Source organism: Ceratotherium simum, chromosome X (genome assembly GCF_057802395.1).
Source record: "Ceratotherium simum simum isolate JZ-2026a chromosome X, ASM5780239v1, whole genome shotgun sequence".
Lineage (NCBI taxonomy): Eukaryota > Metazoa > Chordata > Mammalia > Perissodactyla > Rhinocerotidae > Ceratotherium > Ceratotherium simum.
The window spans coordinates 73,627,340-73,640,332 of NC_141940.1; the positions used below are offsets into that span (position 1 = coordinate 73,627,340).

The 12,993-nt window shown below is 35.5% G+C and overlaps 1 protein-coding gene across 9 annotated transcripts in view; it reads left to right on the forward strand.

The window, feature by feature from the left end:
- TEX11 (testis expressed 11) overlaps positions 1-12,993 on the forward strand; it is a 372,335-nt gene that overhangs the window by 25,269 nt on the left and 334,073 nt on the right. For all 9 annotated transcript variants that reach the window (XR_015550362.1, XM_087426479.1, XM_087426478.1 and 6 more), the window contains 2 exons: positions 6,003-6,083; positions 6,175-6,294. Coding sequence is in view for 8 of the 9 variants with exons in the window: in XM_087426479.1 (XP_087282605.1) it covers positions 6,003-6,083; positions 6,175-6,294 (201 nt within the window). In the remaining variant the exon portion in view is untranslated. The remainder of the gene's footprint in view (positions 1-6,002; positions 6,084-6,174; positions 6,295-12,993) is intronic.

The following is a 12,993-nucleotide window of genomic DNA, read 5'->3' on the forward strand; positions in this document are numbered from 1 at the left end:
ATCAAATATCCAGTCTCCCCCACCCTACCTCGCCCACCTGCTCACTTGCTTGCTTGCCTTCTCTCCAGTTGGTTCCTTAGAATCAGGATTAAAGCAAGTCCACACTTTGTATTTTGTTACTATGTCTCTTTTAATCTACATGTTTCCCCCTCCTTTTTTTCAATCTGTTGAACAACTTTATTTGCTGAAGAAACCAGGTTGTTTGTTCTACAGAGTTTCCTAAATTTTAGATTCTGATGACTGCATCCTAATGGTGTCATTTAATATAGTCTCCCGTTTTTCCTGTAAACTGGTAGTTAAATTTAGAAGCTTGATCTGATTCAGGTTCAATTTTGTCAAGAATAATTCGTAGGTGGTATGGTGTACTTGCATCAGGAGGCACTAATGTCTGCTTGTCTTTTTTGTTGTGTTAGTGCCCTTTGATGATTATTGTCCCCAGATCCATTATTTCTGTAGGAGTTTGCATATTCTAATTCTGTATTCCTTCTTTGTTTATTAACTGGAAAAGAGAGAAACTTTCCCTCATCAACTATTTGGTTACTCTGAAGTATACTTTTACAAGAAAGACAGTCTTGATTCTTTCCCTTTATTTAGTAGATTTCAGAATAATGAGTTGGTTCTCTAACATCCTTAAATGATGACCAAGTAGGTTTTTAGAAAAAGTATCATTGTGAACTCATAGATTTTAACATATTTAATGAACTTTAATCCATTGTAGTTATTACTCTTATTGAAGCACAATGTCCTATCTCTGGCCAGGAGCCTCTTTAAGTGATTCTGAGTCCTTTTGACATGACCCCAATAATCTTTGATTTCTGATATGACAAGATATCCCAGGCTCATCTTGTATAGTTCCTGCCCTAGACCTGGAATCAGCTATTCCTCCAAGGAACCTGTTTCCTTTAGGTGGAGAATGTCATTTAGAAACCACGATCTGGACATTACAAGTGTTCATTGCTGTTGCATCAGTCATTGTTTCTAGACCTTTTTAGTGGACAGAGCTATGAAATTATCTATCTATCTATCTATCTGTCTATCTATCTATCTATCTACCTATTTACTTTTGTGAGGAAGATTAGCTCTGAGCTAACATCTGTTGCCAATCCTCCTCTTTATGCTGAGGAAGATTGGCCCTGGGCTAACATCCGTGCCCATCTTTCTCTACTTTATATGTGGGGCGCCTGCCACAACATGGCTCAATAAGTGGTGTGTAGGTCTGTGCCTGGGATCCAAACCTGCAAACCCTGGGCCGCTGAAGTGGAGCACATGAACTTAACCGCTATGCCACCGGGCTGGCCCCTACATATTTTTTTAAAAAGAGAAAATATATAATGAGTTCATACTGATATTTCGAATTGATATTTAGGATTGTAGGGTTTTACTTAGCTTCTTGATTTTATATTTGTGTTTTATTCCTCTGGTGTGTTGCCCTTAAAAATAAAACAGCCAGTTACTTTACCAGAAAAATGAATTTATTTGGAAAAAACCAAAGAATTGGAATTCCAGACCCGCATACTGTGGCAAAAGCCATAAGCAAGTCCAACAATCAAAGGAGAGGAACATTATTTTATCGGGAAAAAGGAGGAAATTGTGAGATGTTGCTTTGAATGAAAGTCCATTGGAGAAAAAGCGAGAGTTAAGGACGGTGATGATTTCTCATTGGCTAAGTTGCTGGGATAGTTAATTTCTGTTTGGGATGCAATGTACATTTCTTGCTGTAATTGACAATTCTTTCCTGTTGAAGACTTCTTTCTGTTGGGGTCTGTAATTGATTATCTTTTCTGTAATTGACCTTGGGTGGTACTGTGTGGGAGCTCCCCCTTTGGCATCCTGACTCCATTTTAAATGAGATTTCCCTGTATTAATTTTCACAAGTGCTAACAATCTTGGTGCCTGACAACAGTATAATGAATAATTTGTTTTGTCCTAAAAATATATATATTTATAATAGTTTCAGAATATAGCAATATCAATATTATTACTAGCAATGATTTCTAAAAATCATTTGAGAATTTTTTTGCACTTCTTTCATTCTTAGGATATATCCCTCTAGGAATGTACAGTCAAAATATTGTTTTAATGTTATTAAAATATTGTTTAAAATTACTTGAAGTAATTCCTTTCTCTGTGATTAAGCTATTGACTTGATACATAGTTAGGTTCATTTGTTTCTATTTCCTTTTGATTTTTAGTGATTGCTTCCCCCCCCCATTTTGATTGAATTGTGTTTTATTATTATGTGAAATATTTACATGGTTCCAAAGTCAAAACCACTAAAGGAAGTATATTCAGATAAATCTAGCTTCTATCTCTTGTCCTCTCCACCCTGTTTCCTTCCTTCCCCTGTAGATAACTATTTTGTTTATTTTATATTTATCCTTTTGGCTTTTAAATATAAGGAAACAGGTATATATTCACATCACCCCCCTCATTCAAGGTTCTTAGATAAATGGTAGCATTCCATATATGTACTTTTCTCCACCTTTTTTCCCCCATTTTTTTATTGACGTCATAATAGTTTATAACATTGTGAGATTCCAGTTGTACATTATTTGTCAATCACCGTATAAATGTGCCCCTTCACCCCTTGTGCCCACCCCCCAACTCCCTTCCCCCTGGTAACCACCAAACTGTTCTCCCTGTCCGTGTGTTAATTTATATTCCACATATGAGTGAAGTCATACAGTGTTTGTCTTTCTCTGTCTGGCTTATTTCACTTAACATAATACCCTCCAGGTCCATCCATGTTGTTGCAAATGGGATGATTTTGTCTTTTTTTATGGCTGAGTAGTTTTCCATTATATATATATGTGTACCACATCTCCTTTATCCAATCATCTGTCAATGGACACTTGGGTTGCTTCCACTTCTTGGCTATAGTGAATAATGCTGCAATGAACATAGTGGTGCATAAGCCTCTTTGGATTGTTGGTTTCAAGTTCTTTGGATAAATACCCAGAAGTGGGATAGGTGGATCATAAGGTATTTCCATTTTTAATTTTTTGAGGAATCTCCATACTGTTTTTCATAGAGGTTGCACCAGTTTGCATTTCCACCAGGAGTGAATGAGGGTTCCCTTTTCTCCACATCCTCTCCAACATTTGTTATTTTTTGTCTTGGTGATTATAGCCATTCTGATGGATGTAAGGTGATATCTCATTGTAGTTTTGATTTGCATTTCCCTAATGATTAGTGATGTTGAACATCTTTTCATATGTCTATTGGCCATCTGTATGTCTTCCTTGGAAAAATGTCTGTTCAGATCCTCTGCCCATTTTTTGATCAGGTTATTTGTTTTTTTGTTGTTCAGTTGTGTGAGTTCTTTATATATATTCTGGAGATTAACCGCTTGTTGGATATATGATTTGCAAATATCTTCTCCCAGCTGTCTCCATCTTTTTTTTTTTACCCCATTTAGCATTATATCCTAAAGATCACTCCATAGCAGTATACAGAGATATTCTTCATTTTTTATAGCTACATAGTATTCAATTGGTGCATGTACCTTATTATATTCAACCAGCCCCCTTAGATGGACATTTGGGTACTGCAATGAATTGCCTTGTGCATACATCTTTTCCTGTTTTAAGGCTATTACTTGTAACCATTTCTGCTTTCACTTCTCCTTGTTACCTCCATGTATTTTAATTATAAGCTTATATCACTGTGTTAGTTTCCTAGGACTGCCACAACAAAATACTACAGACTGAGTGGCCTAAACAGTAAACATTTATTTTCTCACAATTCTGGAGACTAGAAGTCCAAGATCAAGGTGTTGGCAGGTTTGATTTCTTCTGAGACCTCTCTTTCGCTTGCAGATGTCTGCGTTCTTGCTGTGTCCTCATATGGCCTTTCCTCTGTGTGTATGCATCCCTGGTGTCCCTTTGTGTACCCAAATTTCCTCTTATAAGGACTCCAGTCAAATTGGATTAGGGCCTACCCTAGTTGTCTCGTTTTAACTTCATCACCTCTTTAAAGGCCCTATCTCCGAGTACAGTCACATTCTGAGGTACTGGGAGTTAGGGCTTCAACATATGAATTTTGGGGGGACACAATTCAGCCCATAATAATAATAATTACATCTTGATTTATCAGCTCTATATGTGATCTATTTTTTTCTGCTATGATAGGTGAAGACTTATATCATATTATCTTATATTACCTCCTCCTACATCCTCTTTCAGTTTTTGTTAGTTATTTTATACTATTTTTAATTTATCTGATGGTTACCTTTTAAAAGTTTAAATAATATATTTAAATTTTTATTTCTTTCTCCATCAGTTTTGGAGCATATATCTTTTTTTTTTTTTAATTTTTATTTATTTATTTTTCCCCCAAAGCCCCAGTAGATAGTTGTATGTCATAGCTGCACATCCTTCTAGTTGCTGTATGCGGGACGCAGCCTCAGCATGGCCAGAGAAGCAGTGGTCGGTGCACACCCGGGATCCGAACCCGGGCTGCCAGCAGCGGAGCGCGCACACTTAACTGCCAAGCCACGGGGCCGGCCCCTGGAGCATATATCTTTACTTTTCACTCTGTGAGGATATTGGTACCTTTACTATTCTCTCTACCTTTCCTTACCTTTAACCTTCCAACTTCTGTCACCTCTAATAACATTTGCATTTTTGCCTCTGTTGATTCCAAAGAATGAAAACTAAAAGGAGCATTTTATTGCTTGTGACTACTATTTAATTCTGGGGATAACAATGGTATTTCTCTTTATGTTTCCATCTGCTAGCTCTCTTAATTCTATTTCCTTAGGTATTCTTCTATTTGTTGAGTGTGATGTCCTGTCCTTTCATGGTATTGGTTTCCCTCAATTGTTTGGTGATTCTTACTCGTATGTGATTTGAGATTTCTTGATAGTCTTCTGTGAATACTGTGTCAAACTATATACTAGGTTACAGTAAATAAGCTGAATCCAGTGACTGATGGAGTGGTAAGACTGGATGTTTTGCATTGACCTGTGTTGTCGGCCAATTGGAACCCTATTTTTATCCAGCTTAAGTGATTGTACTCACTATTCCTTCCTGGGACAGGAGTCCAGGGGGAACTCCTGGGAGTTCCCTCTTAGGGGGTAGCCAACTGCCTGATACTCCTGCTGTTCACATCCAGAATGTTTCCACGTTTTGCATTTTTGTGCATTTTGGGATGTGGGTTTTTGCCTCATCCCATTTGCTGTCTATTTTTCAGAGGTTCCTCATAATTTCAGGTCAACTGAAAATGTCCCTTGTTTTCCAGGACTCGTACTGAATAAGAAAAATATGTATATATTTTCTCTTATTTCTAGAGAATATTCTAGGGATTTCTAGTATATAAAATTTATAGTAAAATTTATGTATACTATATTTATAGTATATACATATATATATATATATATATACACACACACACACATCATTTCTAGGAATTTATAGTAGAAGGGGTGGCTGTAGTGTGTGCTCAATCGTCCATCTTGATTCAGTCCTTGTTTGCTTCCACAGCATTTGTGCATATTACATACCAACTATTTATTTAGATGTCTGTTAATTAGAATACTGTGAGCTTCTTCAGGGTGCCTGGCATGTAAAGGATAATTAATAAACATTTATTGGGTAAATAAAAATTTTATTAGAGATGTAATTAAAAACTAGAACCCAGGGTGTGTTGACTTATAGTCTAAGGCTTATCATATAACTTTGTTCAAGTATGTGAAGCATTCATTTTTCAGACCTTTCTCTTCCTATCTAAATTATCCCAATGTTTTCTTTTAATATTTCCTTAGAAGATGTGTTTTCAAGTCTATTAATTTTTTATTATTGCTTTTCTTAAGACCATTTTTCTTAAAGTATGGAGTTCAGAGCAGAACACAGAACTCTAATAAATGGTGTTACTTTTTTGTTTTCTGTGGATTACACTACTGAATATGGACAGAAGCTTAAATGTTTTCTCCAATACTCTCCTCAACCAGTTTGGAGGAGGTATGAATTTTTAAAAACTATTTTCTAACTTCTCTCTTCCAGATGAATATGAAAACAGGAAAAGGGTGGCTTTGTGTTGGAAATGCTGTGACCGCTGATGAATTTTTTCAAGTTGCCATTGCTGTAAGTTACCATTGATTTTTAGCCATGGCAATTATTAGTAACAGTTGTGGTTATTCTCATCATTACATTGTATTCTGGTTTTATTTTCCAGGGTCTGGAGCAATTATATGTCAAATTAATGCAAAGGAGCTCCACTGAGGACCACATGACTATGCAGAAGATTGCTGTGGAGAGGAACCTTTTCAAAGTGCTTTCTTACCAAGCAGAGTCAGTAGGTATCGTAGTCACCAGGGCCTCACAGTGGGGTACTTTGTATATGCAAATGAAAAAGTGATGAGATGTAACCTATTAGAAGAAAGTCAGGTGTCATTTGTCTTTCATAGGGTATTATATTTGACCATTTTTATCTCTGTTTTATGTATGAAGGTAACATCACTAATGGTGATTGGTATCTGTGTGGGAGTGGATGAGGTTGGAAAGACTGATATATAACTAAACATAATTTTTAACCACTACCTGTAATGTCTGTCATTTATTTATGGCAGTAGCCTCTACTTGAAACACATGTCTCTGTGACTCTTACATTCATAGTCTGCCTAAAATATTTGCCTGAAAAGAGCTTGAGTTCTCATTTGTGATTGTTCTGAGTTGTTTGCTGATGTTTTCTAAAAGTCTGCTGCTATCAGTGTTCAAAGTTGTACTTTATCTCTGTTTGGCTTGTGAGTTTCCTCCTTTTGTCACCATGCAGTTAGATGTGCATTTTCAGTTGACAAATTGTAAGCTGTGATGAGTTTGTTCTCTGTAATTATATAATTTTAGAAATGAAAGAGACTTTAAAAATCATGTAGTATAATCCTCTTATTTTTATTTTTTAACATCTTTATTGAGATATGATTCATATACTATAAAATTCACACATTTAAAATGTACAATTCAATGGTTTTAGTATATTCACAGAATTGTGCACCTTCATTACAATCTAAGTTTAAAACATTTTCATCACCCCCAAAAGAAATCCCCTACTCATTAGCAGTCACTCTCCATTCCTCCTGACCCCAGCCCTAGCAACCACTAATCTACCTTCTGTCTCTATAGATTTACCTATTCTGGATATTTCATATAAATGAAATCATACAAGAAGTGGTCTTTTGTGATTAGGTTCTCCACTTAGCATGTTTTCAAGGTTCATCTGTGTTGTAGCATGTATTAATACTTCATCTTTTCACAAATAATGTTCCACTGTACGGTTATACCACATTTGGTTTATCCATTCATCCACTGATGAACATTTGAGTTGTTTCCAACTTTGGGCTATTATGAATAATTCTACTGTGAACATTCATGTGCAGATTTTTTTGTGTACATGTTTTTATTTCTCTTGGATATATACCTAGGAGTAGAATTGCTGAATATCACGGTACCTCTATGTTTAGCCTTTTGTGAAACTGCCCGACTGTTATCCACAGTGGCTGCACCATTTTACATTCCCACGAGTAGTGTATGAGGGCTCTAATTTCTCCATATCTAAGAAGTTTATAGTTTTAACTCTTACATTTAGGTTTATGATCCATTTCAAGTTAATTTTTGGCTATGGCGTGAGGTAGGGGTCCAGCTTTGTTCTTTTGCATGTGGCTATCTAGTTGTCCCAGCATCATTTGTTGAAAAGACTATTCTTTCTCCATTGAATGGTCTTGGCACCCTTGTCAAAAATCAGTTGATCATAAATGTGAGGGTGTACTCTGGACTCTTGATTCTATTCCATTGATCTATATGTTTGTCCTTATGCCAATACCACACTGTCTTGATTACACTAGCTATGTAGTAAGTAGTAAGTTTTGAAATCAGAAAGCATAAGTCCTCCAACTTTGTTATTTTTCAAGATTATTTTGGATATTCTCTTGCATTTTCATATGAATTTTAGGATAAGCTTGTCGATTTATGCAAAGAAGCCACCTGGGATTTTGATAGGGATAGTGTTGAATCAGTAGATCAATTTGAGGACTGTTGCTACTTAATAATATTAAGTGTTCTGATCCATGAATATGGGGTGTCTTCCTATTTATTTAGGTTTTATTTAATTCCTTCTTATTTTTTAAATGATGAAACTGAGGTTCAGAGAGAGGATGTGAGTTAGCTGAAGATCTAAGACCAGAACCAAGATTTTCTGACTTTCAGTCTAACGCTCCCTACCCTACAAATTAGGTTGACTATATAAAAGAGAGAACCCCCTTTTGGTAATTTTGTGTTGCCTTTTAATGTTAATATCCTTTGTGGGTTACTTTAATGCAACTACTAAAAACTGGTATGAAGTGCCACATGTCTTAGTCTTACATCCTAACTCTTCTACCAACTTGCTCTGTGACCTTGAGCTGTCACTTAACTTCTCTGAGGCTATAAGAATCCGATATTTAAGAGATCAGCTGTCTATATATTACATTGTGACAGAGGTACTTTGGCTTTATAGTAGTTCATGTGAAAAAAACTTATGTGTTTTAATTGTCTCCAAGCTCAAGCTTAAATCAGCAATGTGATGTAGCTGCAAAAAAAGTTAGCACAATCTTAGGCTATACTAATAGATATATAGTTCCAAGATCTTGGTAGGCATTCTACAGTAGTTAGTTCATATCTTGAGTATTGTGATCAGTCTAGGCATCACAGTTTAAAATCATTGGAATAGTGGGAAAATGTCTCATGTGAAAAATATTTGGAGGATATAGGGATGTCTGCCTGGAAAAAAAGAAGACAGTAGGAATATTTTGAGGACTATCATATCAAACAAGAATTAAACTCCACAGGATAGAACTAAGACCAATGGGTAGAAATTATAGGAAGACAGGTTTGGGCTCAGTGTAAAGAAACCTTTTATCAGTGATAGTAATCCAATAATGGAATAGCTTTGTTGCAAGATGGTAAGCCTACTGTCACTGAAAGACTGCAAGCAAAGGTGTGAACATCCTAAGAATTATATATTGTAGAAAGGATTCCTTTATTAGGTAGGAAATTGGACTAGATGACTCTTAAGTCCCTTCTTAACACAAAGATTCTATGATTCCGGAAAATCTTGTAGCATTTCTTCAGTGTTGTGGATGTTGATATCTAAATGGTATCTCCTTTAGCTTGCTGAAAGTTTTAGTAGTTATGTTCAATAATGAGAACTATATAATAATTCTTGACTTTGATTTGTGATGACATCTTCAAAAGTTGAAATGAAGACTAATTCTGCTGTAAGTAAATTTTTCATCTGGAAGATATTCTTACCATTAGGGCCGTAGGTTTTGTTGATATTTGCTTGGTAGAAAACATGTTTATGAACCGGTTAACAGTGGTGTTTACTAATGAGTTTTCTCTGTCCCAGTAGAGCTTCTGAGATATTCTGAGATCTTATAGGCATTATCTTTCTCTAGGCATTTACCATTGAACTGGTTGTATAATTTCTTTATTAATTTATTATTTCTTAAATTATTCAACAGACAATGAGTATCTTCTATGAACAGAGTACTATGCTAGGCTGTATGGGGGAGGGGAATGCAAATAATCACATATCCTATCCTCAAGGAGATTACAGTTTAGTTGGTGAGATAAAGAATGCATACTCAAGATAGAAAGAATTAAGTACCATAAGAGTAGTGCAGATAATTATCTACATGCAGTGTTCAGTGCTATATATGAGTGGAGTTGTAAGGTACAGTCATTCGCCTCCAGAAAATTATAAGCTAGTTTGGAAGTTAGGCTATAAATTCATTTTTAAAAAATGATAAAAGGAAAATATAAGTGCCAAATGAGTGTCTTAGATGAGGCGGAGCACAGACTGTGTCTAAGGTGGTCACAAGGTCTTCATAACAATTGTTAACAATTTACTTTTCCTCAATCTCTATATCCCCCTGCAGGGTGATGGATAATCTTCTGCTTACTCCTCCTTTTTTTTTTTTTTTTTTTGCATTTAATACCTTCATATTTATTGTGGAAATAGATGTGCCTGATTTTAATTGTTTTGGACTTTTTATTTTTGCTTCCTTGATTTTTTTTTTTTGCTGCGGAACAAAAGTAATTTCTCTTCATTAAATTTTCTTTGTTTTTTTAAATTTCAGGTGTACATCATTATATTTCGATTTCTGTATAGATTACATCATGTTCACCACCCAAAGACTAATGACAATCCATCACCACAGACATGTGCCTAATCATCCCTTTCACCCCCCTCCCTTCCACCTTCTCTTCTGGTAACCACAAATCCAATTTCTATCTCTATGTGACTGTTTGTTATTCTTTTTATCTTCTACTTATGAGTGAGATCATACTCATATTTGACTTTTTCCATCTGACTTATTTCACTTAGCATAATAGCCTCAAGGTCCATCCATGTTGTCACAAATGGCTGAATTTCATTGTTACTTATGGCTGAGTAGTATTCCATTGTGTATATATACCACAGCTTCTTTATCCATTTGTGCCTTGATGGGCACCTAGGTTGCTTCCAAGTCTTGGCTATTGTGAATAATTCTGCAATGAACATAGAGGTGTATGTATCTTTATGCATTCGGGTTTTCATGTTCTTTGGATAAATACCCAGCGGTGGAATAGCTGGATTGTATGGTAGTTCTATTCTTAATTTTTTGAGGAATCTCCATACTGTTTTCCATAGTGGCTGCACCAGTTTGCACTCCCACCAGCAGTGTATGTGAGTACCCTTCTCCCCACATCCTCTCCAACACGTGTTGTTTCCTGTCTTGTTAATTATAGCCATTCTGATGGGTGTGAGGTGATATCTCATTGTAGTTTTGATTTGCATTTCACTGATAATGATGTGGAATATCTTTTCAAGTACCTGTTGGCCATCTGTATATCTTCTTTGGAGAAATGTCTGTTCATATCTTTTGCCCATTTTTTAATTGGATTGTTAGTTTTTTTGTTGTTGAGATGTATGAGTTATTTATGTATTTTGGAGATTAACCCCTTATCAGATATATGGTTTGCAAATATCTTCTCCCAATTGTTAGGTTGTCTTTTCATTTTGTTGATGGTTCCCTTTGCTGTGCAGAAGCTTTTTAGTTTGATGCAGTCCCATTTGTTTATTTTTTCTATTGTTTCTCTTGCCCAGTCAGACATGGTACTTGAAAATATGTTGCTAAGACCGATGTCGAAGAGTGTACTGCCTATGTTTTTCTCTAGAAGTTTTATGGTTTCAGGTCTTATATTCAAGTCTTTAATCCATTTTGAGTTAATTTTTGTGTATGGTCTAAGATACTGGTCTACTTTAATTCTTTTGCCTGTTGCTATCCAGTTTTCCCAGCACCATTTATTGAAGAGACTTTCCTTTCTCCATTGTATGTTCTTGGCTCCCTTGTGGAAAATTAACTGTCCATGGATCTGTGGGTTTATTTCTGTGCTCTTGATTCTGTTCCATTGATCTGTGTGTGTGTTTTTGTGGCAGTACCATGCTGTTTTGTTTACTATAGCTTTGTAGTATATTTTGAATTCAGATAGTATGGTACCTCCAGCTTTGTTCTTTTTTCTCAGGATTCCTTTGGCTATTTGGGATCTTTTGTTGTTCCATATAAATGTTAGGATTCTTTGTTCTATTTCTGTGAAAAATGTTCTTGGGGCTTTGATGGGGATTGCGTTGAATCTATAGATTGCTTTAGGAAGTATGGATATTTTAACTATGTTAATTCTTCCAATCCAAGAACATGGAATATCTTTCCATTTCTTTGTGTCTTCTTCAATTTCTTTCAACAATGTTCTCTGGTTTTCAGTGTACAAATCTTTAACCTCTTTAGTTAAGTTTATTCCTAGGTATTTTATTTTTTTTGTTGCAGTTGTAAATGGGATTGTATTCTTAATTTCTCTTTCTGCTACTTCGTTGTGTATAGAAACACAACTGATTTTTGTATGTTGATTTTGTATCCTGCAACTTTACTGTATTCGTGTCTTATTTCTAAAAGTTTTCTGGTGGATTCTTTAGGGTTTTCTATGTATAAAATCATGTCATCTCCAAATAGTGACAGTTTCACTTCTTCCTTTCCAATTTGGATCTCTTTTATTTCTTTTTCTTGCCTGATTGCTCTGGCTAGGACTTCCAATATTATGTTAAATAGGAATGGTGAAAGTGGACATCCTTGTCTGGTTCCTGTTCTTAGAGGGATACCTTTCAGTTTTTCACCATTGAGAATGATATTAGCTGTGAGTTTGTCTTTTATGGCCTTTAATATGTTGAGGTAATTTCCTCCTATACCCATTTTATTCAGAGTTTTTATCATAAATGGATGCTGTATCTTGTCAAATGCTTTCTCTGCATCTATTGAGATGATCATCTGATTTTTATTCTTCATTTTGTTAATGTGGTGTATCACGTTGATTGATTTGTGGATGTCAAACCATCCCTGCATTCCTGGATTAAATCCCACTTGATCATGTTGTATGATCTTTTTAATGTATTGTTGTATTCAATTTGCTAGTATTTTGTTGTGGATTTTTGCTTCTGTGTTCATCAATGATATTGGCCTGTCATTTTCTTTTTTTTCTGTTGTCCTTGTCTGGTTTTGGAATCAGGGTAGTGTTGGCTTTGTAGAATGAGTTAGGAAGCTTCCCCTCCTCTTCAGTTTTTTGGAAGAGTTTGAGAAGGATAGGTATTAAGTCTTCTTTCAATGTTTGGTAGAATTCACGAGGCAAGCTGTCTGATCCTGAAATTTTATTTTTCGGGAGGTTTTTGATTACTGTTTCGATCTCCTTACTGGTGATTGGTCTATTCAGATTCTCTATTTCTTCTTGATTCAGTTTTGGAGGGTTATATGATTCTAAGAATTTATCCATTTCTTCTAGATTATCCAGTTTGTTGGTGTAGAGCTTTTCATAGTAGTCTCTTACAATCTTTTGTTTTTCTGAGGCATCCATTGTAATTTCTCCTCTTTCATTTCTGATTTTATTTATTTGAGCCTTCTCTGTCTTTTTCTTGGTGAATTTAGCTAAAGGT